Below are 26,729 nucleotides of genomic sequence, written 5' to 3' on the forward strand. Positions count from 1 at the left end.
TCATTATGTATACCAATACCCACTGATAACAGAAGAAGTAGGATCAGGATAGCTGGCACAGCCTTACCTGACATAGATGCAGGAAGGAGGGCCTGACCCACCAGCCCCTGCTGCAACAGGTTCTGGTCCAGCTGCCCACTGAGCACCGAGTTATTCATGATGAAGACGCCCGAATCAGAGGATGAGGGGCTGAGAAGGCTCATGGGTGGCCCCTCGGGGGAGCCCCGGGGTGTAGGCTTCCTGGCCTTCTGGGGGTCCCCCTTGTAGTGCAACTGCATGTGTGTCTTGCGGCGTCCAGATGTGCGGAAGCGCAGCTCACAGTGTGGGCACTTGAAGGGCCTGGCACCTGTGTGCAGGCGCATATGCACCTTGAGGCTGCCCTTAGTGGAGAAGGCCTTGCTGCACACATGGCAGCTGAACAGCTTCTGGCCTGTCGGGAGACAGGTTAGCAGCACAGTGACTCACATAGAGCCCTAGAGTCTATGCCTAGGGAGGCCAGGCCCTCAGCCTGTCTACTCAGCAGACCCGTGCTCCCCAGCCTTTCTCCGTGGCAGACTGGTGCTCCACTCCACAGCCTATCTTCACTGTGAGCCAGCAGCAAAGACCATGGCTCTGGACCCACTTGGAGTGGCACTAGATGAGGGTGTTCTGGGAGCTTCTGCTCTTTGTAGGTAGAGCAGGAGGTGCAAACTCAGAGCCCCAGGCAAGACATTCATCCATGGCACTGCCATTTCCTGGCAGCCCAAGGGTGCCAGCAGAGCTGAAAAGATCCATAGCTGTTGTGGGGTAAAGAGCCTGCACCCACACCGCACACAACTAGGATGACCACTATATGGGCACAGGATAAGAAAGCAGCAGAGACAGTACCCCCTGAAGGGTCTCTGTAGACAAAATCATGGGCTCCTCCCTCCTTCCTCCTGCTGCCAAAAACAGAGGCCCTGCAATCGGAAAGCACCCTTGCACAGATGTGCCTAGGAGCCCTGAAAGGAGGCTGACCAGCAACTGAACACTGCCAGCCAATGTTCCCAGCTTGGCTCAGGCCCTATCTGCTTAGGACTAAGAGGAATTCACTCAAGACTCCCCAAGACAACTAGCCCAGGACACTAGGACACACAAGCGGCCTCTGAGCATGTTCCTCGTCAGGAAGCCACTTCTATCCGGCTCTTGGGTTCTAAGCTTAGCCAAGTGCAAAGGAGGAGAAGGAACAAAGGGAAACCTTGCCAGGCAGTGCCTACTGACCTGTGTGCGTCTTCACATGGCAATCCAGTGTGGACTTGACTGTGAAGCTCTTCCCACACTCATCGCATTTATAAGGCTTCTCACCCGTGTGAATCCGAACGTGTCTGTGCAAAAAGCACTGAGATTAGCGTTCCTCTCCTTACTCTCAAGACTTCATGATTCTAATCGGGGAACTAGCCACAAGAATTTAAAAACCAACATTACATATCATTCTGAACTGAGTGTGAAATAAAAATTTGTGAGATTTGTGAAATAATTTGTGAAATAAAAATGTTAAGCTTAAGTCTACGCAGAAACACCACCAATGCATCCAATAATAACCAAAATGCCTGCAAGAAAAATGGTAAGTAGGCTGACTTCTTGCAAAACCAGGAGCTAGAACAAGTTGGGAAGATGGCAGGAACTAAGTTGGACAAGGGTGCCCAGCAGTCGAGGGCCAGCTTGAGGGAGTGGCTGTCCAGGATTGCAGATCGATGAGCTGGAGGCTGAAGGACACAGCCTGTTCACAACCATCCATAGCCGGAACATGTCCTCAGCCTGTCAGACCCTAAGTGTCCCAGGCTTCCACTCCACGCATGCCATCTTCCCTCACCTACAACCACTGCTGTTATCCCATGTAGCCTTCAGCTCATAAACAGCTTTAGGGTCTAGAACAGGGGTCCTCAAACTTTTTAAACAGGGGGCCAGTTCACTGTCCTTCAGACTGTTGGAGGGCCGGATTATAGTAAAAACAAAAATTATGAACAAATTTCTATGCACACTGCATATATCTTATTTAGAAGTGAAGAAACAAAATGGGAATAAATACAATATGTGGCCCGCGGGCCGTAGTTTGAGGACCATTGGTCTAGAGAATCTGCAAGAACAATGCAGAGACTCCTGTTTGATGTTTGTCACTAGCCACCATCTCTCCCTCAAAGAATGCAATCACCATTTTTCTTTTATATGACAATTGTTTAGAAATAAACGTAGACAAGTTACGGAAAAAAAAAACAAAAAAACTTTTGGAGCAAATGTGAAAGAGCGGAAACAGAACAGCTCTTCCAGGGCTATGAGGAGCCCTGTGGGGAAGGAGCCTCAGACAGGGATGTGCTTGCTTTTGGGTGGTTGCAGGCCAAGGAGAGAAGTGATCCTCAGCAAGGCTCACCTGACCAGATCGCTGGGCTTCTTGAAACTCTTGGGGCAGTAGGAGCAGCAGTTGGCGTACTTAGGTTCGGCCTCCAGCTCAGCCTGCCGATCCTTCATCTCACTGATGCGGTCCTTCTCGGCAGCCGACTGCACCAGCACCTGTTCCGACACTGTGGCGCTCTCCTGTGGCCGGATCCGGGCCAGCTGCGCTGTCTCCTCATCTGTGAATGTGATGACCTCAGGCCGCGCCTTCCGTGCTGTGCCTCGGTCAGAATTCTCATCCTCCTCTTCCAGGCAGGTGTCTGAGTGAATGACGAGGGGAACACCAAACGGAAACGTCAGTCCCAGAGCTGTGAAATTGGGCATCTCCAACTAAATAAACTGTGACACACAGCAAGGAGGCTTTAATTCCATTAGGACCATGGTGGCAGAAGCAGCCAGGCGCTAGCAGGGACAGCCAATGGGAGAGGGCACTCTAAGGTGGGGGACCGACTGCGGCCTGCCTGCTAATGCGAAGGGCAGTGAGTCCTCAACTCTCACCATGGTACCTCAAAGCCTGCAAGAACATAGAGCTCAGCTGTGAGGGTGGGAGGAACCCTCAAGCTCAGGTGACTCGATGACCAGGGGAGGGATGAGGGGCCCAAAGGGGACTACATTTCCAATGGCAGTGACCCAAGTGAACTGGCAATGGATAGCAGCTGCATGTCTCTTTCAGGAGGGGATGTGCAGGGCACTGGGCAGGGTGCAAAGGTCAGTTGCTCCAATTAATGCATGTGAAGTAATACCCTGTGAACAATTTTAGTGAGAAGCATAGGGCTGTACAGTGTGAACGTGTATGTATTATGTGTTTCGGGTTTTTTGCTTGGTTTTGGGCCATACCCAGTAGTGCTCAGGGGTTACTCCTGGCTCTGCACTCAGAAATTATTCCTGGCTGGCTCAAGGGCCCATGGTATGCTGAGGATTGAACCCAGGTCCATCTTGGATCAACAGTGTGTCAGGCAAATGCCCTACTACTGTGCTATCACTCCAGATGTATGTATATATGTATATGTGTTTGTATGTGTGGGTCCCAGTGTTTGTGTGTGTGTGTACGTGAGCGTGTGCATGTGCGTTCCAGGTTGATATTCCTGGGGAGGAGGCCTGGATCAGCAGTGTGCCATTCCTGGGGAGGAGGCCTGGATCAGCCCTACTACTCAGCTATCACTCCAGATGAATGTATATATGTATATGTGTTTATATGTGTGTGTATGTGTGTGTGTGTGTGTGTGTGTGTGTGTGTGTGTGTGTGTTCCAGGATGATATTCCTGGGGAAGAGGTTTGAGAGGAGGACCCACCTCCTTTCCCTCCTAACCTTGGTTACTTCCTGCTTATTTCTTGGGCCCTCCTGCTTCCAGGGCAGACACAAACCCACTCCCAGTGGCCTGGGACTGGGCACCAAGACTGTACCTCTTGCTTCTGCCTCTCCAGTTGCCTCCACGACCGTAGGGGCCACCTGGTGCCGCCTCATGTGCTTCTTGCAGTGCACGGTGGTGCGAAAGCCCTGCTCGCAGAAGGGGCACTTGTAAGGCTTCATGCTGAGGTGTGTGGCCATGTGACGCGTGAGGCTGCCATTGGTGGTGAAGGATGTGTTGCACACACTGCAGCTGAACGCCTTGACACCTGAGGCAGGAAATGGCACCGCAGTGAGGCCCTAAGCAGTCGGGCCTGAGCACCAATCTCGCCTGCTGCCATGGTGTGTCCTGGGGTCATGCCTGGTGGTTGCGTGCCTGTACTTCACTGCCAGTTCCAAGCCCAGCTGCCTCCTCCTGGCCCTGGTTGCTCACACAACTGAGCCAGAAGGGACTAAAGAAGAAAGCCTCTCCTCCCAGGCAGGCATAAATCCCTCTCTGTGCTGTGAGCTAGACTTCCTAGGGCAAAGCTTGGTGAGCATAGATCCAGAGAGCCCCCAGGGGCTCGGCTCAGAAGCACTGTCTGCACTAAACACTACACTACACCTGCCCTCCATCCCCTTCCCACACTGACAATCCACCTTTGCCCACCAGTGGGACAGTCACTGAGGCAAACATTGAAGGAACTTATGTCTTTCCTTTCTAACAGGGCTATGCAGGAAATATGCTGACACAAACCAGGTTTATTATGGACATATCAGATAGAGCCAGGGTATCACACACCATCTAAAATAGATTTGACCATAAAATCCTTGTCCATTCAATAAGAAGAATATGAATAATCTGGGCCTGTGTTATAGCACAATGGGTAGGGTGCTTGCCTTGCATGCGGTCCAACCAAGCTCGAGCCCTGGCATTCAATGGGGTCCCCAGAGCACCAGCAGGAGTAATTCCTAAGTGCAGAGCCAGGAGCAACCCCTGAAGACTGCCAGGTATGGCCCAAGAACAACAACAACAACAACAAAAAAAATCTGAGCTTAATATGCAAGGGGCTTTAAACAGGCACCTCAGCCAGAGACGAAAGACCAGGGTGACAGCTCAAATTCCAGAGTGTCCTTCAAACACCCCAAAGCCACTGACAAGTGTGGTACAAAAAAATAAAGCAACATAGAAGGGTAGGGTATTTGCCTTGCACGTGGCCAACCCAGGTTCGATACTGGCATCCCATATGGTCCTCCGAGGCTACCAGGAGTAACCCATAAGCACCTCTGGGTGTGACCCCCACCCCCCAAAAAAAAGCTAAACATCATTCATGATCAAAGAAATGACCCAAGCCATGAACAGCTATCAAGTCACCCTCAAAGGCACTGTCACGGTTACATGAAAGAGCTAAAGAGAAAGAGGGAGAGAAAGAGAGCGAGCAAGAGAGAAAGCGAGCAGCAGTGCCAAATCATGAGCTGCCAACCCACATGGACAGATGGCAGCAGGATGTGGGGAATGGAGTAATTGCATCAGCAACACAGTTTGGTGAGTGTGAAGGTTTAAACAGAATTGTTGCGGGGACCAGGCATCCCCACACAGTGAAAGAGGAGGTCCGCAGACCCAACAGGGAAGATAAGTAAGGGCTGGATGCAAGCAGGCACAGTGCCGAGCCTGGACACCAGGAGGGCTGCAGCAGAGAGCCAAGGAGCTAGGGGGTCTGGTGCTGAGGGACTAGAACAGTCCAGAGATGGGAGCCTGGCACCACCTAGGTAGTGAGGACGCGTAGTCTGATGTGCGCTGGAGGATGGGGCACGCACCTGTGTGCGTCTTCTCGTGGGACTTGAGGACACCAGAGGAGACAAAGCCACGGCCACAGAGCTTGCACTTGTAGGGCTTCTCCCCGGTGTGCGAGCGCACATGCTGCTTCAGGTGGCTGGACTTCTTGAAGCCTTTGCTGCAATAGTTGCACCTGTGACACAGACACACATCGAGATCCAGTCAGCCTGACCTCCTTCAAACACAGCACTCCGGAGAATGGAGGGGAGCGGCCAGTCATGATGTGGCCCCCACCCCACCTCCATGGACCACCGAGCTCAGAACTGTCCTGCAGTCATCTGCAGACATAGGATCTGTGTCTTTCAAACAAACCTGTGTCTCTCAAACAAATTTATGTCTTTCAAACAATAGGAAGAGTCACTCTCACAGCTGTTTTCTGAGCTGTGAAACACTGCAGGACCTTCTTTGTCCAGAGCCAAGAAAATGCCAAGTCCCCCCGATGTAATTGACACAGACACTTGTGAAAGAGGCTCCTGGAGCTATCCGGGTCCATGCATACATGTGCGGCACTATGCCCACAATTGTTCGGGGATTTAAGATCACTTTACGGTGAAAGTCCTGGGGCCAGAAGGAACATGAGGAAGTTTCTATTAAATATGGTTTTAAAAAATAAACTAAGAAAAGCTTCAGAAACTTTGTTCTTTTGCATTCCCCTATTTTTCACCCTATCCGAGGTTTAATCTGTGATTAGAGGTTGGAGGGGGCCCCATGACCTGTCCCCACAAACCCGAAGCCCACTCCGTGCAGATGCAGCCGGCACTGGTTCCTGTCCAGGCAACACAAATGGCAGCCCTGATGCAAATCTGGTTCCAGTTCCCCCAGTGTGGTTCCATGAAAGTTTGCTGTAGCCAGCACAGCAGTGGCTAACATGGACAGAAAGATCTACGACAGCTGTCACCTCTCTACTCTAGTGTCCAGGCTCAATTGTCACATGTACTCAGCACCCTTCACGATACACAGAGACATGCCACCCATTCCTTCTGTGAGGGACAGCCAGGCTACAGCTCATACCAGGTGCTCAGGTGTTCAGTGCTCATGCACTGCAGGAGGAAGGGAGGAAGGACATGCAGCTAGTCCAGGAGCACCAAAACAGATGCCAAAGACTAATAGGGAAGCAGGGACCAATGACTCCCAAGTGACACTGTTACTATGATGACCCACACGGGAGAGCAGGACAGAGCCACTTTTCTTAGGAGAACACAGGTGGCCACAGGGGCTCCCCAAAGTGGATATTCAACAGAGCCCAGTAGCCCTCAGCATACCCCAGAGACGCCCACACAGAGCTAAGACAGCTTCGGCTCATCAGCAAGTAGAGACTACAGGCGATCCTGTGCCCTATCACAGGGTGGAGTGGGGCCCTCACGGCTGTGCAGCACCCACCTGTAGGAGCGCCTGCTCTGGTCCTCACTGGTCTCCAGGAAGTGGGCACGCGGGGTCTGCAGGTCCAGCTCCTCTTGGGAGGACTCCTGGATCAGCTGAGTGGCCTGGAGAGGAACACAGGATGGTAACAATCCTGAGTGTTGGCGAGAACCAAGGGCCCTCAGAACTTTCACCTGATGACAAGGTCATTCCAAGGTAGTCCTGAGCTGTGCATCTGCCCAACTCACAGGTGACGCTAAGTGGCACATCGACTGTGTGTCCATGCTCGCCCGCTTATGTGTCTCCTCTCTGCACAAAGCCTGGCCAGGACCTGCTACTTGGAACAGAAGTCCCCCAACTGGGCCTGAAACAGTCAAATAGGCTGCATCCCTACCTGGACAGCAATAGCCACCCAAGTGTGGCTCCGTGGCCCTAAGACTCACTGACCGGCTGGCCTTCCAAGGCCCACAGCAAGAAAGGGGTAAAGACATGATCTGTGGCCCCTACATACCCACCAAACAGCAGCTGTTCAGGCCCAGGCAGATGGCACAGGGATGATAACTGACTGCAAATGGATCACAGGGCACAGGTGCCTGTAAAGCCTGGATCCTTGCTAGTCTGCCTCTACACGCTGAGGGTCATCAAAAAACTCAACACTCTTCATGGGAGGAACCAGGTTGATGGCAGCCCAAGGCCCACCAGGGCAGCCTTTAAACAGAGCAAGTGACTCGCCCAACCATTCCATCACGAGTAAAGAACTTCCATGTCAGCCATAAAGTTACATTTCAGAAAAGATTTTCTAACATGGAACATGGGAACCAAACCAATGACCTCAATTTGACTAGTAGATAAAACTTTGCAATGATGCTCAGAAATCAACCTATTTCCCTTAACCCAGCTCTCTCAAAATCCCACAAACTGCTAGGTGAAGCCTGAGTGACCCCCAGATTTAGGAGGCCCATCTCCCTTACAGGGATCCAGCACCACTGTGTGTAGTTCCCACAAACAAAACGTTTTAAGATAAATAAAAAAGTTTAACTTCCAGATGTTGTTACATGATATGGCTCTTTCTGACTTCATCTAAAAGTCAAAGTTAAAGTCCGTGAAATCTTGTTTTTTGGGGGGAGGTGGGGTGAGGTCAGTTTTTGGTCCCAGAGATACTCAGGGGTTACTCCTGGCTCTGCACTCAAAAATTAGTCCTTGGGGACTGAAGCAATAGCACAGCAGTACAGTGTCTGCCTTGCATGTGGCCAACACAGGAAGGACCCAGTTTGAATCCCGGCATCCCATAGGGTCCCCCAAGTCAACCAGGAGCGACTTCTGAGCACAAAGCCTGGAGTAACTCCTGAGCACCACCGGGTGTGACCTAAAAAAAAACAAAAAAAATATAGTCCTGAGGTTGGAGTGATAGCAAGTGGGAAGGGCATTTGCCTTGCACACAACTGATCCAGGTTCAATCCCAGGCATCCCATAGGGTCCTCCAAGCCTTCCAGAAATCATTTCTGAGCACAGAGCAAGGGGTTGCCCCTAAGTGCCACTAGGGTAACCCAAAAAACAAAAACAAAAAAGAATTAGTCCTGTCAGTGCCAGATGTGATGCTGGGCTCGAACCTAGATCAGTACATGCTGGGCCACATACTATGGCCCAGGCCCTGTGATGAGGAAATCTTAAGTCAGACCAAGCTGAAGGGGGCTTTTAGTAGGCCAACATGCTCTCAGTTAAGCTCAAGTGTCACTGCGGACAGCACCTGCCCCCACCACACGCACCACATTCATGGCGTCAGAGCTGGGAACTGGAAGTAAGTTCTGCTGGTGGAAGCTCGTGGACAGGGCTTGGGACTCCAACGTGCTTGAATCCTGCAGCTGCTGGACGGCAGGAAATGGGGTTGGCTGATTGTAAGTGTCGGCCACCGGGAACCCTGACAGAGAGAGAAGGAAGTCTGAAGCGATGCAGAAGGCAGAACCAACCTGAGGCCACACACGGATCAGGGCTTGAGGGCCACCCGGCTCGGCCCCTTGCAGAGGCCTCCGTGACTGTCATCAGTGCCCAGTAATCAGGTGTGCCAGAATAATGGCTACTTCAGAGAACACACACAGACTACAGACACAAGGATCTATTTATACAGATGCATGCATACATGTGGACCATGAAAAGCTGGTAAGTCTGCAGAGGTGAGCCTTGAAGGGCTTCCCAGGAAGCCCCACCATGGGACACCTCAGAGGATGGTGTCATAGAGGCCACACCACTGACCTTGGGACAAGGCAGCCGGCTCAAAGGACTGTGCAGTTGCCTGCTCTTCAAACTGGCCAACGGGACCCTGCAGGCCATGCTGAGGGCTCACGAACCGATCTGAAGGGACATAAGACAGAGGGACCATCATGGCAGTGGCTCCCATACCTTCCCACGGCTGGGCTATAGGCATATCTTGAACCTGCCCGTGTGCCCAGGTGACAGTAGGGGATAGTCAGTGTGTCTTCTGACCAGGTGTGGAGGGCAGCTCCGACAGCCACTTCTTAGTGACTACTGGAGAGACGTGCTTCTGTCCAGGAAGAGCCCACAGACAATCCATTTGGTAACTTGCCTCCTTTGGGGTCATCACAGAAAGGCATGGGTGACTGAGCAGACACACTGAGCTGTAGCCTGACAGGGGCCACAAGATGGGCACTGAGACTGGCACAGATTGGCCAAGCACAGAGCTAACTGAAACCCAAGTGCGGGGGCACTTGCGGGGAGGGGGGTGGCAGGGCAGGCTACCAACAGGCACAGGCGCCGGTTATGGACCCCAAGGAAGCAGGAGGCACTGAAGTTATTGGGAGGGGAGTGTGCCCCATTACCTTCATCTGCCTCCAGCGCCCTCTCTGCCAACTGCTGGGCGAGGCCAGCATCTTCGGTGCCCACAACATGCTGTGACTCCAGGCTCAGTAGGCCCTCGGTCTGGGAGGTGGGCGGCGGCGGTGGAGTGGGCAGCTCACCACCCTCCATCTCCACCTGTAGCTGGGCTGACATGGGCAAGCTCTGCTGGTCCCCGGGGCTGGCGTCTGTAGAGGCGGCCTGCTGGTGCTGCTGCAGCTGCTGGGCAAGTTCATATCTTCAAAAGATCAATAACAACTTATGAAAAAGATGGCAGGGCCACTACTGCGCGACAGACGTGGGTCAGGAGGCGGCTCTGCACCCACCACCAAGAGCCTGGGGCAGGAGCCTGTGAGGGTCCTGGGAAGCCCAGGACCCATAGCAGCAACTCCCATTGCTTACAAAGAAGCCACAATGTAAAGTCAAAACCCCCAACTCAGGTTTTGCTATGAGTTCGGATATTGGCAAGAGAGATGGCAGATAAGGAGGACATGCCTGCACAGGTTGACTAAGTTGTGCCTCAGAGCCACTATTTCCCATCCAGGTCACACGCATCCAACTGGCCTCCCTGCTATCGCAGCTCAGAGCAAAGACTGGGCCCAGATGCCTCCATTCTCTGTTTGGGGCACATCAAGCATGCAGCGTTAGGGCCAACAATCCCTCCTTCAAAGAGGACATGAAGCAAGAACTTAAGGAGCTCCAGCAACCACTGGTACTCATGAGATGTAAATGGCCAGTCCCTGCCTTGAAGGTATCGAGGTGAGACACAAGCTGGTTCTTGAAGTGAAGGCCTCAGCCAGCTCAGAGTCTCTCAGGAGTTCAAACAAACCTTTCTGTCTCTAATACTCCATATAGGTTTTTGATTCTTTATTTAAAAATTTTTTGTCTTTCATTTTGCATCTAATTTTTCTGGTATGTTCTGGACCATACCCAGTGCTCAGTGATGACCCCTGGCTCTGCACTCAGCAATCACTCCTGGCAGTGCTCAGGGGATCATATAGGATGAACCTGGGTCAGCGTCGTGCAAGGCAAATGCCATCCCTGTTGTGCTATGGCTCCAGTCCCACATCTATTTTTTTAAGCCTACAGCATCCGGTATTCCCAGCAGTCTCCCATCCAAGTACTAACTAGGCCCGACCCTGCTTAGCTTCTGAGATCAGACGATATTGGGCCAGCAGAATGGGGCGCATGACATGAGGCCTGGGGCCCGGAGGAGAGGACTGTGTCTGTACCCAGTTTTGGGCTGCTCCTTGGCAGGTGTAATGAGCCCCCTTTTCCACACCTGAGCACAGGTGACAAGACAGACCTGTTCAGGGTGGTATGGCTGTAGACCCCACATCTAATTTTTGACCATCACTTCATTTATTTATCTTTGATATTGCCAGAAACTGAACTTAAAGCCTCATACATGTAAGGCAAATAAATGCTCTGGTTACTGAGTCACTTCCTGGGGACCATTTTCAGGGGGAGCCTGTGAATCACTTAGTCCAACATGGACCACTGAAACATCAGTTAAGAGACAAGACTACTAGGCTAGGAGACAGATCCAAGGCCCAGGATTCAATCCCCACTACAGTGTGTCCTTGAACACACAATTAACAAAACCCCGAAGTGTCAAAGCTTCCGTCTGGAGTTCTCTGGTTTCTGACAGACATTTCTGGAGCTCCTGCAGCTAGAAACTGGAAATGGGGACTGATACCAGCGTCTCTCAGAGACAGCCCCTGCTCACTAGGCCCTGCCCTACCGGTGGGTCTTCATGTGCTTCTTGCAGTTGAGGGAAGTCTTGAAGGTCTTCTGGCAGTAGGGGCACATGTAGGGCCGCAGGTCATTGTGAATGCCCATGTGACGCCGCAGGCTGCCGCCCGTGGTGAAGGCGCCATTGCAGATGAGACACTTGAAGGACTTGAGGCCTGTGTGTGTGCGCACATGTGCCTTGAGAACTCCAGCGGACACGAATCCTCGGCCACACTGGGAACACTTGAAAGGCTTCTCCCCAGTGTGGGACCTGCAAGTGAACGGAGGAAAGGAGAAACTGAGAACACAGGGACAGATGTTCAGGGCCCAGAGACACCAGCCATGCTCTGCCCTTGGGCAGGGAAGCCAGCAATCCTCAAGGCCAAACCAGCCTGGCTCAGTGAGTACAGTCTGCCTGGCTCTCCCCAGAACAACCTTCTGATACACCGGGAAGCTGCTACGGACTCATCCTATCAGAAGGAATGGAGCAAGACCTTCACCTCCTCCCTGGGAGCAAGAAGGTGAAGAGTGCTCCTGCAACATTTGGGCAGAGTATTTAAGCCAAGATACTAAAGACTAAAAATGCCAAGTTTCAAACACAATTGAGGGTCAATGTGACCGTTTAAATACATAAGTTAACCACAAACATCTCGATGCTATAAAGAGAGCTAGAGCCACAATCACCTTAGTAAAGCACAATGCTCCAAGGTCTGTACTCAGGAAGGGGCCCTCCTCTCTGTGCTGTGTGAATGCCCTGAGGACTGTGCTCAGGCCAGGGCTTACCTGATGTGCTGTTTAAGGTGACAGGATTTCTTATATGCACGGTGACAATAGTAGCACTTGTAGGGTCTGTCTGCTTCGTTTACAAAACTATTATTAAAATAACTCTGGAAAAACTGGTTCCGTGGGATGGGCTGGATAAGACCTAGGAAAGGGAAGAAACCCAGGGAGAATTAATTCCTGGTCAGCACCACTCAGAAGCCCCTGCAGGGCCCAGATGAGCTCAGAGTCCCCATCCAATGACAGGATCTTTTCCTCAACTGAAACTGGCTCTTTAAAAGAGACTTCTTGGAAGAAACTTGCAAATTTAACAGAAAAAATAATTTTAATACAAGGGCTATCTGTATCAATCACCTCTCTTGATAGTAGAGTGGAAATATTTCTAGGGGCCAAACCCCAATGAGAGGTCCAGTGGGTAGTCAGGACAACGTGGGGGCACAGGGCTTGGGAACTAAACTCAACACTGCATGTGCCATAGTTGTGCCTATCATGGACTCCTAGACAGGCTTCTCGTGGGGAGCATCTGCTGTCATGAAATGGGCACAACTGTCTCAAAAGCCCATGTAGGGACTGAATGTATGGTAAGAAGTGTGTACACAAGGGGCTGGAGCCTTAGCACAGCGGAGAGTGTGTTTGCCTTGCACAAAGCCACCCTGGGTTCAATCCCCAGCATCTCATAGGGTCTCCCAAGCCTGCCAGAAGTGATCCATGAGTGCAGAGCCAGGAGTAATTCCTGAGCACTGTAGGATGTGGCTCTAACCCACCTCCCCCCAAAAAGATTGTATAGTAGGTGCCATGACAAACTTAAAACAAAAATTACTCCCAGGTCTTTGGTGCTTAAAAAAGAAAGCCTTTACTCACAGAAATGTTATGATCTTTTATTAAAGAAACACTGGCAAACAGGAGAGTGAGGAGTAGCTTGAGTACTCTGTCAGGTGAGGGATGCCTGTGAGTGGATCATATGGGAACCAATGGGCTTGAACTGCAGCTGTGGACAAACACAGTCCAGGTGCCAAACTTTCACTGCCTGCGCTGCCCCTCCTTCTCCTTCTCTCCTTTCTTCTCTTCCTGCTGCTGCCCAACTGTGACTTTAAGACTGACTCCACATCCCCAGATTACCCAGAAACCCCTGGGGCTGTATCACCCACTTCCGTGCTGAGACACTTCAAAAAAGGCTCCAGGCTCTGGGTCACCCACACGTGGACTATGATTGCTATGATCGGAAGACCACTCCACACCTGTTAAGTGCTAGTTATGGCAAAATAGATCTCAACTTCATTCTGCTCAAAACTGCTGTGTCTCATGTAAGGTAATGACGAACTGCAATGTATCTTCGCTGTTAACTTTGCTGGGTATTTGTGAATCCAAGAACAGTCCCCAGAATGAGAAATTACTTCCCATCCCCTTGTCCCCTTTCGGGGGAAGACCTTGGTAATATTTATCCGCAGCAAATAATAATCCACACAGACAAGAACGATAGGGTTTAAAAGATCGGGCAAGGAGAGCCAGAGAATCCTCCTGCAGCCAGCAGCTTTTCACAGAAGGACCCCTCACTCCTGTCCCTCAAGCTATTTATTTCCAACTCCACAGCGCCCCACCTGGAAGGGTTAGGTGGGGCAAAAGTCACAGAACAATCCTAAGGAAACACTTTTATATACAATTCCAAGAATCATCTTATGGAAACTTTTTCATATGCTACAATTCCCCCTTTTTTTGTAAAGAAACAATAAACAATAATAATGTACAGAAATAAATAATTTTTTTAATTGTAAAAAGAATAACTAAGTAATTGTAAAAGAGTGGCTGTTTGCATAAGTGCATCACGGGAAAAAGTATAGAAAAAAAATTTTTTAGCCTAACACAGGGTGTTCAAAACCAGAAACAGATGTAAAGGAATCAACTACAAGCTGCAGAGTAAAATAAAATCTACAGCGTCCAAGATGATCAATTCCGAGTAAGTATTCCCTTGGAAAAGCACTGTGTAAAAAAATGCAATCTTCACAAAGTGTACCAACAGTCTCAGGAACTGTGTTCCATCGCATACAACACCTCTTTTCTGAAACTTCTACGCAGTGTTTCTTTCTAATTAATTCTAATAGAACATAACTTGTGAGGGGATAATATAAATAAATTGCTGAGCCATTGCCAGCAGAATGGGGCGCATGACATGAGGCCTGGGGCCCGGAGGAGAGAACTGTGTCTGTACCCAGTTTTGGGCTGCTCCTTGGCAGGTGTCATGAGCCCCCTTTTCCACACCTGAGCACAGGTGACAGGACAGACCTGCTCACTGGCTCGCCCCAGGAGGCTCCTTACCAACGTCAGTGATGAGGATGGGTTCCTGCAACGGGATGGCAGGCACTGGGGTGCTGCCCTTGCCCACGCGGACCTTGGCCGGTTTCCGCTGGTGCCGCAGCTTCCGAAGCTCTGTGTGCCTAAAGTGGGAAGCAACGTGAGTCTTCCTGTGTCCTGAGGTTCGAAATTTTTTGTCACAGTGAGGACAGGCAAAAGGTCTGACACCTGGTGGGTAGAAAGGGGCAGAGAAGAATTTCCTCAACAATGACAGGCTGCAGAAATGTATTGGAGTAATCGGTTTTTACTCTATTCAGGATAACTCTTCGTTGCTTGTGCTTGTCCCTAAATGGTTGATCTTCTCTCCCCAATAAAGACCTTGGGGCATCGAGACTCCTTACAGTTTGGTCCCAAAGCTAGCCTGTCTGCCTGCTGGTACCTTTTGCCTGCTGGCAGAGAGCTTGTGGTAGAAGTTCCTGAACCAGTTTTTATTCTATCTATGAATCAGGGGTCTCAAACTCAATTTACCTGGGGGCCGCAGGAGGCAAAGTTGGGGTGATCCTTGAGTGCAAAGTCAGTAGTAAGCCTTGAACATTGGGGGGTGTGACCCAAACAACTAAAACAAAACAAAAAAAGATTCCTCTAGGGCAGGGCCACAAAATGTTGTACGGAGGGCCGCAAATGGCCTGCAGGCCTCGAGTTTGAGACCCCTGTGGATTCTTTTCTGTGTCAGCATCACTTCCAAACCTGAGTTCCCCAATCCCTCAAGAAAGGCAGATGAGAATGCCACTACAGCCAAGCCTTCTCTGGCCTACATATTGTACCTGTCAGCTCAACATGTGTCATCAGCTGTTTCCCCCACTCTGCCTACAATATAGAGTACAGACATGTACAGAGTACAGACATGAAGTCATGCAGCACAAGAATCTTTTTTTTTTCCCCTCCCTCGCAGCACAAGAATCTTAAGCAAAATCACAACACAGGCTCTCCAGAAGCATTCAGTTTTCAGTTATGGAGTCCTGAAAACTGGTTGTCACCATGATGTGACTAGGATGTTTCAGATGGCAGGGCAGCTGATCTCGGTTATAAACAATGGCAATGACAATGGCACTTTTCTCCTAACAATCCTCCTTCCTTTTGTCAGAGGAAATTCCCTTCCTTCACAACTCAATTAGTTAAAAATGCAGATTCTATGGGGCCAGAGTGATAGCACAGCAGTAGGGTGTTTGCCTTGCATGTGGCCAACCCATTCAATCCTTGGCATCCCATAGGGGTCCCCTGAGCCTTCCAGGAGCGATTTCTGAGTGCAGAGCCAAGAGTAACCTGAGTGCTGCTGGGTGTGGACCAAAAGCAAAAATAAAACAAAATAAAAGCATATTCTAAAGAAGGACACAAATGACCAATAGACTCATGTCAGCTTTATCAAATGCTCTTCACATGATCAGCTCTATGCAGGAACCCTGTGGGGGTACAAGATGAGGCCCCTTTTCTACACTACACCTGAGCACAGGCGTCAGGACAAACTTGCTCGAAGGCTAGCCCCAAGAGGCCCCTTACTCACATCACTGATGAGGATAGGTTCCTGCAGTGGGATGGCAGGCACCGGGGTGCTGTCCTTGCCCACATGGACCTTGGCCAGGATTTACAGGGTATCTACTTGGAGGGTACAAGAAGGGAAGTTGAGGCTAATGGACTCACTGGTGGGGGGGATGATTTGAAAAAAATCCAAGAGATCAGAAGGCGCGTGGGTCACACAAGCATCCACTGAACCAGTAAGTGGAGGATTTGAATCAATCCAGCATGGGGCTGTCCCTCCGTTGGCCTAGGCAGAATCCCCTCTGAGGGTCTCAGCCTCAATCTGACCCCAGAAACTGTCCATTTCTTGATCCTGGATAATTAGAGTCCTATAAAATGGGAAAACCCTTTCAGGCTCCACTGGAGACTGCCCACTTTCTGGCTTTGCTCAGCTGAGAAAGGCCACAGTCAGAACTTGACTTCTACAGGGGGACAGGCCTCTCCCACAGTGCTGGGGCCACAGGGCAGGTATCTGGGGACCAAACTCAGGGGCCCTAGGTGCACAGCATGCACATCACCCTTCGGCTGTCCCAGACCAGGCCATACTTGTCCACGACAGAACGGCTGTCTGCCCACATGTGGGCCCGGGTTACCAAGGGTATCCAAGTATCTGGGGCACTGGGGAGCCGGCGGTGGGCCCTACCTGTGTGCAAGCGGATGTGCACCTTGAGGCTGCCTGAGGTGGAGAAGCTCTTCATGCAGTGCTGGCACTTAAACGCCTTGATGCCCGTGTGGGTTTTGATGTGGGCAGTCAGCGTGCTCTTGACGGCAAAGGCCCGGAAGCACTGTGGACACTTGAAGGGCTTCTCATGCGTGTGGATGCGGATGTGACGTACCAGGTCACTGGGCTTCCGGAACTCCTTGGTGCAGTAGGGACACACATGCCACCGAACCCCATTCTCCTCGCGGATTGAACCTGCAATAGAACAGAGCAGAATCATCCACCAGGTCCAAGACACCATGCATGCACAATGAGTCAGGCCATTGGGGTGCCATTGGGGTGGGACCTGGGATACCGAACTTGCCAGAGACTGGGAGCTGTGAGAGTGCTGGCTCGGGCCTATGAAAAAGCCAGGGCACTGAGTACAAGACAAGTGACAGGCAAGAGGCCCAACACAGTGCCAGCCGCTCCATCTCTAGGACATGATGGGAAGCAGGGAGTGGCACTTGCGCTCCCTGGTAAGGAATGCTCGCAGATGTCCTGCTCGAAGAGCCAGACAAGCTCCCAGCGCTGCAAACCTCAGGAGAGGCAGGTTGTAAGGTTATATAAGTTATGGCATACAGAGTCACAGGAACAAACAGCAAAGACTGAGGTAGCCAGTGGTCCATAGAAAAGGTCCTCTCCTCTACAACTATGTGTCCCTGTTAAGACTTTTGAGTCGGGTTTGAAACTGCTTTGATCAGAGGGAAACAAAAATCACACAGAATGTATAATATTGAAGTAAAAAAAATGTATATTTTATATTTATATTTTATTTTTATATTAAAATATAAAAATTCCAACAGAATCATTTGGAAATAATTTTATGACATTTACTCATCTGATATGAAATAGATACCTGCACTAATGGCAGGCGAATGTGGATAAGGAATCCACTTGAAATCAAAGACTTTGAACTTGTTTGGAAATTCATCTGGAAATTTTAATAATCAAGCTGCCCAAAACACCTTTGAAGGGGAGGGAGGAGCAGGGCACATCCCAGAGCACCCAAAGGCTACTCCTGGCTATACTGAGATCACTACTAGCAAGGCCCCAAGGATCAAGCAGTGGCAAGGATGGGGCCAGGCATAGCCACAGGCAAGGCAAGCAGCTCAGCCTTGACACTGTCTCTGGTCCCCAGACAAAGGTTTCTGTTTGAGGAAAAAGAAAACATCCTCTTCTTTCCTTTTCTTGCCAACTGAGTACAAGGAATTCTTGTGTGCATGCAGCTCCTCAGAAGATGAACAGCTGTGCTCACTGAAAGACACACTACGATATCTCACCACACAACTGTGTTTTGTGGGTTTTCCTTGCCCCAAAATGAAGTATGACCATTATGTGATGTTTTAAGGGGGAGTGTCTGTTCTCTCTGAATGTGGCCAACTGTGTGTCGGCCTATGACTGGGCGAGCAGAGGGCTAAGCTGGCCAGGGTGCATCACAGGTGAGAAGGCAGTCCCAAGTCCAGCCTGTTGCAGTGCTGAGGAGTCAGAAGTGCCCATGTAGACACGAAGTCAGGCTGCCGGGCTATGCTGGTCCATTTCCAGGAATGGCTGGAGCCAGCACAGTATTAGAATAATATACAGACATGAGGAGAGGGGCTGATTCTAAGCAGTTAACACCAGGGCCTGAGGATTTCATCCCGGGGCCACAATGTGACCGCAGAAGTGCTGGATCTCCAGGGCTGTGCCCAGCAATGCTCCAGGGACCCAGGTGCTGGGGAGTCTCAGCTGGGAAAATCCACGTAGAAGGCAGGTACCTTAGCCCCAGACTGTTTCTTGTATCCAACTTGTTTTCCTTTTTTTTAATTGTGCTAGAATAACTCAAACAGGATATGCCAAGTAGGTCATACTGTGAGACAACTGTGTGGTGAAATATTCTAAATAAAGAAAAATAGAGAAAGGATGCCAAGTGTCAGGCCTTAACCCCAGGGACCCATGAAACAAGGAAAGAGAGGGCAGTTCTTAGATGAGGCCAATAAACTAAACACCTTGGACTGAAACCTAGACACTAGCAGGTGAAAATGCATTCAGAAGTGAGAGGATTACTAAAAGACCTTATGAGGACTGGTTTAAGAAGGTTATTATGGGGGCCGGAGAGATAGCATGGAGGTAAGGTATTTGCCTTTCATGCAGAAGGATGGTGGTTCGAATCCCAGCATCCCATATGGTCCCCTGTGACTGCCAGGGACAATTTCTGAGCATAGTGTCAGGAGTAACCCCTGGCACTGCCAGGTGTGACCCAAAAATCAAAAAAAAAAAAAAAAAAAAAAAAAGAAGGCTAATATGGAACTGGAGCCATAGGGAAATCTGCTTTGCACGCGGTCAACCCAGGTTCGATCTCTGGCATCCCCAAGAACCTCCAGGAGTGATTCCTAAGTGCAGAGCCAGGAGTAACCCCTGAGCACTGCCAGGTGTGGCTCCAAAATACCAAAAAATAAGTAAACAAAAGTAGATATGAGAAAGAGAGTGGACTAAGCTTTTGATGACAGTGAAGAAATAAGGCCAAAATGAAAACATGTCTCGAGGTTCACAGGCTACACATTCTAACACTGTGCTGGCTCCAGCCATCCCTCGAAATGAACCGACATAGTCTGCCGTTCGACTTTGTGTCTACATGGGCACTTCCGGCTCCTCAGCACTGCAACAGGTTGGACCTGAAACTAACTTCTCACCTGTGGTACACCCTGGGCCAGTTTAGCCCCTCTGTTCAACCCTATGCTCACCCAGTCATGGGCTGAGACACAGTTGGCCACCTTCAGAGAGAACAGGCACTCTGGACTCTTCAGCATCTACTTGCCACAAACAGCCGCAGCCAGGCCAGGTCCCCACAAAGCCAGTTTTAGGACTGTCCGGAAGGGGGTGTCTGGCCTCCCGCAGTTGTGCAAGAGGCCCACACAGGGACGGCCACACCACCAGCAAGACAGGATCATATCTCCCTGGGTTGGTGGATGAGAGCAAGAGGCTGGGTGGATGAGTGGGCAGGAGGCAGGATCCTTCCAGACCTCACAACAGATGCTGACTTCTGACACTCACTTATGGGCTCACCGCAGTTAGGCCAGACTCTGGTCCCTGGGAAGCACTGCCCTCTGGCATCATGTCCCACCTTGGTATAAAAGGGACTGTCAGGAGTTCCACAGGATAAACAGTTCTGACTTCATGGTGCATCTCATCTGAGCGCCCTCTGACCAGGAAACACTACAGTGGGAGAGGTGCAGATGTAGTGCAGAGCCACCTGAGGCAGGAGGCAGGGGAGGGTAGGTGTCTTCATGTAGTAGATGAAAAAGGTATATACATAAGAGTATGTATATGAAGCAGGTATGTATATGACGTGGTGTGTATAGGAGGCAGTTGTATATATGAGGTGGACACATATATGAGGTAGATGTGTTTATGAGGTGGGTATGTATATGAAATAGGAATATACATGAGGTGGGCATGTATACAAAGCAGGTGTATACACGAGGTGGGTGTGTATATAAGGCAGATGTGTATATGAGGTGTGTGTATATATGAAACAGGGGTATACATGAGGTGGGCAAGTATATGAGGTAGATATATATATGAGGTGGGCATGTATATGATGTGGGTGTATATATGAAGTGGGCGTGTATATGAGGCAGGCATGTATATTGTATATAAGCAAGAGTATATATGATGCATGTGTGTTTATGAGGCGGGAGTGTATGTGGGTAGCAGGTATGTACATGAGCAGCCCGACTTAGGGGCAGGTGTGTGGTCTCAGTCCTCTCCACAGGTGGGCCCAGAAAAAGTAGGGTGGCTCCTTAGGAGTGAACAGGCCTAACGGGGTCCAGCCTGCATTCCCACCCAGGATTCCTCATAACTGGGACACTGAGGACAGAGCCAGTGGCTGGCCAGACAGAGCCACATCCTGTGCCATCATAGACACACAGAGTGGCATGTAAGCAGTCTCTGGGCAGTGCCCAAGCATGCTCAGATCACAGAGAAGCTGCGTGTGTTCTGCCCCTGACAGGAGGGATGGGGACCTAGGGTGCTTGTGGCATGCCCATGGCACGGCCTCTCACTCACTGCCTCACACTGGTCTGTGCCACCAGATCTTCTGACTCTCATTAGGGAACCACCTGGTAAAAGGGAAAGGGGATTGCAAAAGTGCCATCCTTGGAGATAAAAGCCCAAGGCCACTGCCATCCCGGAACAGCGGGAAAAACTGAGGCTGCCCAGCACCAAGCCTCAGAGCCTCAGAGGGCAATGAGCTGGTCATACTCGCAGTAATGCCCATGGGAGTCCACAGGGTCCTGCACAGGTCTGCACCGGGACTAAGCAGAGGACATGCCTTGCCTAGGAGATGCTGGATAGTAGACAGAGACAGGTAGGACAGACTTGGAATACATTCTTGATGCAGAGACACCGGAATCATGGGTGTGTGGGGTATGTGGGGCCCTTCTGTGAGGGGGAGCCCTTCCATGGGTACATCTCACTCAGAGCGGAGCTCATGAGGACAGCAGGAACCCCTGCACAGGCTCACCGGGCAGAAAGGGCGACTTCTTCTTGAGCACTTTCTTTTCTTTCCTGTCCACCTTCTCCGGGCTGTCCTGTTCTTTGTCCAGGTCCCCCTCAGCAGGCTCCGCTGGTTCCCCAGCCACGCTGGCCACATCCGCAGGCTGCAGCTGCGTGCTGGGCGGCCTAGCTTGGCCAGCATCGCTGGGAGGCGCTGCAACTGGAATTGAAGACAGTCCACTGTTTTCTAAGGCTTGCTGAGACAGAACAGAACTCGGAGGTTAGGAGACACAGCGGCTGATTGCCCACCAATACCACACGGTTTCCCACACGCGCCTCCCTGGACTCAAGGGCCACCCATGAACCAGCCACCAAGATGGCTGGGGAAGCTTGACTGTCGAGCCAGGAAACTCAGGTGAGGGCACTGGATGCTCAGACACTCTATCCCCCACTCTGCTGCTGCCAAAGACCCAGAGTCACTGCTATGGAGGGGTCATCCAGGACTGAGGGGCAGTGAAGCACCTGTCCAGCCTTCTGACTGGTCCATATAGGACCACCTGAGTTGACACCCTCAGAGACACAGAGAAAGGGAACAGGAAGAGGACCTGATCAGTCATGAAGGTGGGTGTGGAGCAAGTTAGACCAGAACAGGGTAGCCTTGGCCCAGCTCCCACATCAGCTCCCACATCCACAATGGCCCTCAGAGGCAGGGTAGCGACTCCAAGGGCCTCCCGACAGTGATCCCAGGACCCTCAGGACAAAGTGCTTTGTGCACATAGCAGACATTCCAACAGCCGGTTCCCCTATGTCCCTGTTGTCCAAGTCGGAATGGGGGTGTCTACGTATTAAGGGGACAAATTCTGCACAATTCTGCCTGGGGAAGAGGAGCCCACACGTGACTTTTCCACAGAGACCCTGGTCTGCAGCAGGCATGGCCCGTGTCCAGGCCCATGAGCCTCACCTGCAGGATGTCAGGGCTGACGCCCACCGTGATGCTAAGGTGTTGCCCGGGCTGTGGGGCTTGGCTGGTCTCCCCCGGGCCTGGCTCAGACAGCTCCAGGAGCTGCTGGATGACGTCGGTCACCGCCTGGGCACTCTGCTGGCTCGGGGTGGGTGCAACCTGGGCTTCAGTCTGCTGCAGAGGTAAAGTCTGGAAGAGTGTGGCCTACAAGAATGAAGCATATGTCAAGGGCAGAACTAGGTCCCGCATGGCCAGCAGCAGTGTGGGAAGAAGAAATAGGTCAGTCTGGCTGTAGCTTAGCTCTGCAGCGTGTGTGTGTGTGTGTGTGTGTGTGTGTGTGTGTGTGTGTGTCTGGCTGTAGCTTAGCTCTGCAGCCTGTGTGGTGTGTGTGTGTGTGTTGTGTGTGTGTGTGTGTGTGTCTGGCTGTAGCTTAGCTCTGCAGCCTGTGTGGTGTGTGTGTGTGTGTTATGCAGCTGGCCCAGGCTGTAGCTTAGCTCTGCAGCACGTGTGTGTGTGTTGTGTGTGTGTGTGGTGTGTGTGTGTGTGTGTGTGTGTCTGGCTGTAGCTTAGCTCTGCAGCCTGTGTGGTGTGTGTGTGTGTGTGTGTGTGTGTGTTATGCAGCTGGCCCAGGCTGTAGCTTAGCTCTGCAGCGTGTGTGTGTGTGTGTGTGTGTGTGTGTGTGTGTGTGTGTGTGGTATATGCAGCTGGCCCAGGTTCTATCTCTGGCCTCCCATAAGGTCCCCCAAGACTGTGAGGAATGATTCCCAAGCACAGTGCCAGGAGTAACCCCTGGGCACTGCTGGGTATAGCATAAAAAAAAAAGAAAAGAAAAAGAAAACAAAACCAAATATTAGTCTTTGTCCTGCCACAGTCATCCACATTTGTTAACAGTCTCTGTACAATGATGCTAAAGAGCAACACGTATCAGAGTGCGATACATCATCCATGTTGCCGCCTGCCTCTAAGATACCAAGAGGTCCAGGATTCTGGGGTCCATACAAAGGGGAGATAGACAGCTCAGAAGCCAGCATACTCTGTCGGAAGGAAAGACTCTTTAAAAGAAAAGGCTGACTAAGTTTCAGAGGGACATGCGTGTGAGAGTTTAGTCCTGAGAACCAAATCACAAAGACAAACTCACAGAAATTTAAAAACCTTACCAGTGGAGAAGAAAAACCACCCAAAATGTCCTAAGGGAGTGCAAGGTAAGGGAAAATTAAAAAGTGCAGCGAAAAGGCAAGAGTGAGCTGGGGAAGAGGAAAGAAAGAGACTAGACAGAGATAGCCTCTAGAAACTGGAGAGCAGCAAGTACAGCCCGGCTCTGAGGTCCAGAGGGGATTCGGTGTTCCTATGTCCCCCCATCACATTCCCAGGGATCAAAGAAAATTAATGACCAACAGGACCAGAGTTATGCTCTAGGTGGCTGAGCCACACAGTCTGCATTTCGGATCTATAAATCCGAAGGAAATGGTGAAAACACTGTGCTTTGGTTATTACACACTGAATATTTTTTTAATTTAGAAAATACTCAACTCAATATACTTTCCCTTTTTTTTTAACTTTGATACTTGGACCACATTCACTCCACAATGCTCAGGGCTTACTTCCCCAGCTCTGTGTTCAGGAACCACTCCTGGCAAGGTTAATCCCAAGATGAAAATGTTTGAAGAAAAGAGAAAAAAGCAAACATTAAATGGGGACTGAATGTCTAAGAACCAAATACTAACTTAGATTCATTTTCTTGGATCCATTTTCTACATGGCCAGAGGCAGCTACTGACAGGGCACAAACAGGCTCGAAGCCACCAAGGCTCGCTCGGAAGGGACCCAACTCTGCTGGCCCCACCACTTGCCACTCACAGAGAAGGGAGCTGAGCTGACTCGATCCAAGCACCCAACAAGAGAGGGAGTATTCTAGGATCTCAAGGTTCTAAATGCACATGCTGGAAGAGACGGCTTAGCTCCCCCACAGCTCAGAGGCCAGAACACAGGTCTCACTGATCTTAGACACGCCAGAGGACCACTTCATAAGAGACAGGAGTACTCACATAGCTGTGCCCATACTGACTGCGGGCATTACAACTGCATAAGGAACCATCAGCTTCTGTCACTTACCAACTGAGCTAAGTCCAGAAACCAGATCCCCGACACCACTGTGTGCTAAAAGAGAAGCAGCCTCAGCCCCCCAGAGAGAAGGTCACAGCGCCTTTGTAGCAGGTGGCCATGGCTCTGGGAACTCACCGTTAAGACATGTGCGGTCTCGCTGGAGGTCGTGGAGTTCTGTGGGCCGCCCATATGCATCTTGCTGATATGCGTGTTCAAGCTACCCAGACTTTTAAATACACAACTACACTCGGTACAATTATATGTGGGGCCATTCTTCACCTTAACAAAGAACAAAGAGAAACATTGGTGTTTTTTTTTACAAGTACTGATTAAAAAGCATTTCAATTATGGCAAATCACAGTTGGTCATCCATTAGAAATGACAGATATAACCTCTTTAAAACATTGCTGCTTCCTTAAATTAGAATCCATCTAGCTCCTTATTGATATGGCAAGTATGAGATTAATTAAAATGTTAATCCTTTCTATAAATCTAAACTAGCTGAGCAATGAAAGAACATATTTTTCAGCTCCTGTGACTGGGTGAAATGTTTAATCATGTTCTCCGTGTCTTAAATGACCGTTTCTCTATTTTTGAAGGGAGGGGACCTACAAGCTGTGCTAAGGCGCCCACGGATAATACTCGCCACAATTCTCGGGCACTCCCCACAATTCTCAACCCCTCTCCGGTACTTCAACACAGGGCCCTGCAGGGCCAGCCAGGGTACTCAGGGTGTGTGGTGCCTGAGACTGAATTTGGGTCAGGCACGTGCAGGCCTCTCCTTGGCCCCTGCACTGCCTCTCGCTTTTTCCTGGGATAATCACTGGACTGGCTAACATGGCAGATTAGGAAGATCAGTGCAGTCTGCTGCCCCTCACCAGTTGCAGTACTTCCTAAGAGTGGCCACCTCCTGGATTCTCATAACATAGCCTCCAGAGAGGTGAAAGGAATAGAAGTATCATGTGTTGTGATGATAAGGCGGAGTGTCTTTGTATCTGTCTGCCTCTATCTCTCTCTGCTGAAGAAGCCATAAGGCCTTACCTGTCCTCCCAGGGCTGCACTGTAGCTCTGGGTGCAGTTGGCAGGGCCAGGCTTGGCTCTGGATACAGCCCAAAGCACCACTAAGCTCCACTAAGCAGAGGCAGCACACAGGACAAGAACAGGGGCCCTGCAGCATTGTGGAGATCACTCACTCTCTGAAAGCTGCCATACAGGGCTGTGCTGGTTCAGGTGCCAATGCACATGCTCTATAAAAGTGAGAGCCAAACTGGGTTCCATGTGCGAAGAAAAGGCCCAAGCCAGGACTCACAGGCCAGGAAAAATGCAAGTGAGCCCAGCCCAGCTCAGCTCAATAGACTCCCAACACAGAAATCTCCTCGGATTCATCTTACACTTGTCAGTGTCTGTGTTCCAGTTCACCAAAGTATCTCAACACTCAGACTCAGTTGGAGCGAACTTTACCCATTAGAGCAATAAGACCAGGGCTAGAGAGAGAGATACTACCAAGAATGAGAGAGGCGCTGGCCTTGCACGTGGCCGACCCTGGTTTCATCTCCAGAGCCCCATGTGGTCCCCCAAAAACCCATCCTGGAGTGATCCCTGAGCAATGGGCCAAGAGTAAGCCCTGGACACCACCAAGTGTGGCCCCCAAACAAACAAAAACAAGTACAAAGCTATAATATAACCAGTGAGAAGACAAAAATCCGCTCACATTTCTTACATATAAAAAGTCAAAAAGAGGGCCGGAGCAGTGGCGCAAGCATTAAGGCATCTACCTTGCTCGTGCTAGCTTAGGACAGACGGATCAGGGCGGTTTGATCCCCATAGTCCATATGATCCCCCAAGCCAGGAGCAACTTCTGAGTGCATAGCCAGGAGTAACCCCTGAGCATCACTGGGTGTGGCCGGAAAAAAAAAAAAAGTCAAAAAGATGCGCCTTTCACATCTGCGTGGAAAACTACAAGCAGAAAGCTAACAGGGTCTGCTCGGCACTAACACTTGCCACCAAGTGTCCAAATGTCACATCCCCAGGCCCAGCCCCAGCCCCAGCCCACCATTACCTCCGAATGAACTCTCTGCACGTGGGAATGGAGATTCCCTTTCTGAGAAAAGGCAGCTGGACAAAAGGCACAGGCGTGGGGCTTTTCACCTGTATGCTTGATCATGTGGGTCTGCAGCGCCCCCTTCTGGTTAAAGGCTTTTCCACACTCGCTACATTTAAAGGGCCTTTCACCTGGGAGGAAGAAAAAGGATGACAGATTGCTGTGTGAGATTCACTTCAGCTGCCCAAACTCAGGACTGTCCCTCTACCCATGACTGTGGCCGTCCCCT

The 26,729-nt window shown here is 50.7% G+C and overlaps 1 protein-coding gene across 2 annotated transcripts in view; it reads right to left on the reverse strand.

Annotated features, from left to right (window-relative positions):
* Nucleotides 1–26,729, reverse strand: part of ZNF236 (zinc finger protein 236) — a 55,151-nt gene that overhangs the window by 13,163 nt on the left and 15,259 nt on the right. For both annotated transcript variants that reach the window (XM_049781741.1, XM_049781740.1), the window contains exons 6-22: nt 26,459–26,631; nt 24,535–24,678; nt 22,298–22,501; nt 21,365–21,593; nt 16,804–17,076; nt 14,610–14,813; nt 12,300–12,441; nt 11,527–11,787; nt 9,767–10,020; nt 9,183–9,281; nt 8,699–8,850; nt 6,954–7,057; nt 5,555–5,706; nt 3,814–4,026; nt 2,387–2,669; nt 1,240–1,343; nt 68–430 (exon numbers count right to left, since the gene is read on the reverse strand). In XM_049781741.1, coding sequence (XP_049637698.1) covers nt 68–430; nt 1,240–1,343; nt 2,387–2,669; nt 3,814–4,026; nt 5,555–5,706; nt 6,954–7,057; nt 8,699–8,850; nt 9,183–9,281; nt 9,767–10,020; nt 11,527–11,787; nt 12,300–12,441; nt 14,610–14,813; nt 16,804–17,076; nt 21,365–21,593; nt 22,298–22,501; nt 24,535–24,678; nt 26,459–26,631 — 3,354 coding nt within the window. The remainder of the gene's footprint in view (nt 1–67; nt 431–1,239; nt 1,344–2,386; nt 2,670–3,813; nt 4,027–5,554; nt 5,707–6,953; nt 7,058–8,698; nt 8,851–9,182; nt 9,282–9,766; nt 10,021–11,526; nt 11,788–12,299; nt 12,442–14,609; nt 14,814–16,803; nt 17,077–21,364; nt 21,594–22,297; nt 22,502–24,534; nt 24,679–26,458; nt 26,632–26,729) is intronic.

This window comes from Suncus etruscus, chromosome 10, assembly GCF_024139225.1.
Source record: "Suncus etruscus isolate mSunEtr1 chromosome 10, mSunEtr1.pri.cur, whole genome shotgun sequence".
Classification (NCBI taxonomy): domain Eukaryota; kingdom Metazoa; phylum Chordata; class Mammalia; order Eulipotyphla; family Soricidae; genus Suncus; species Suncus etruscus.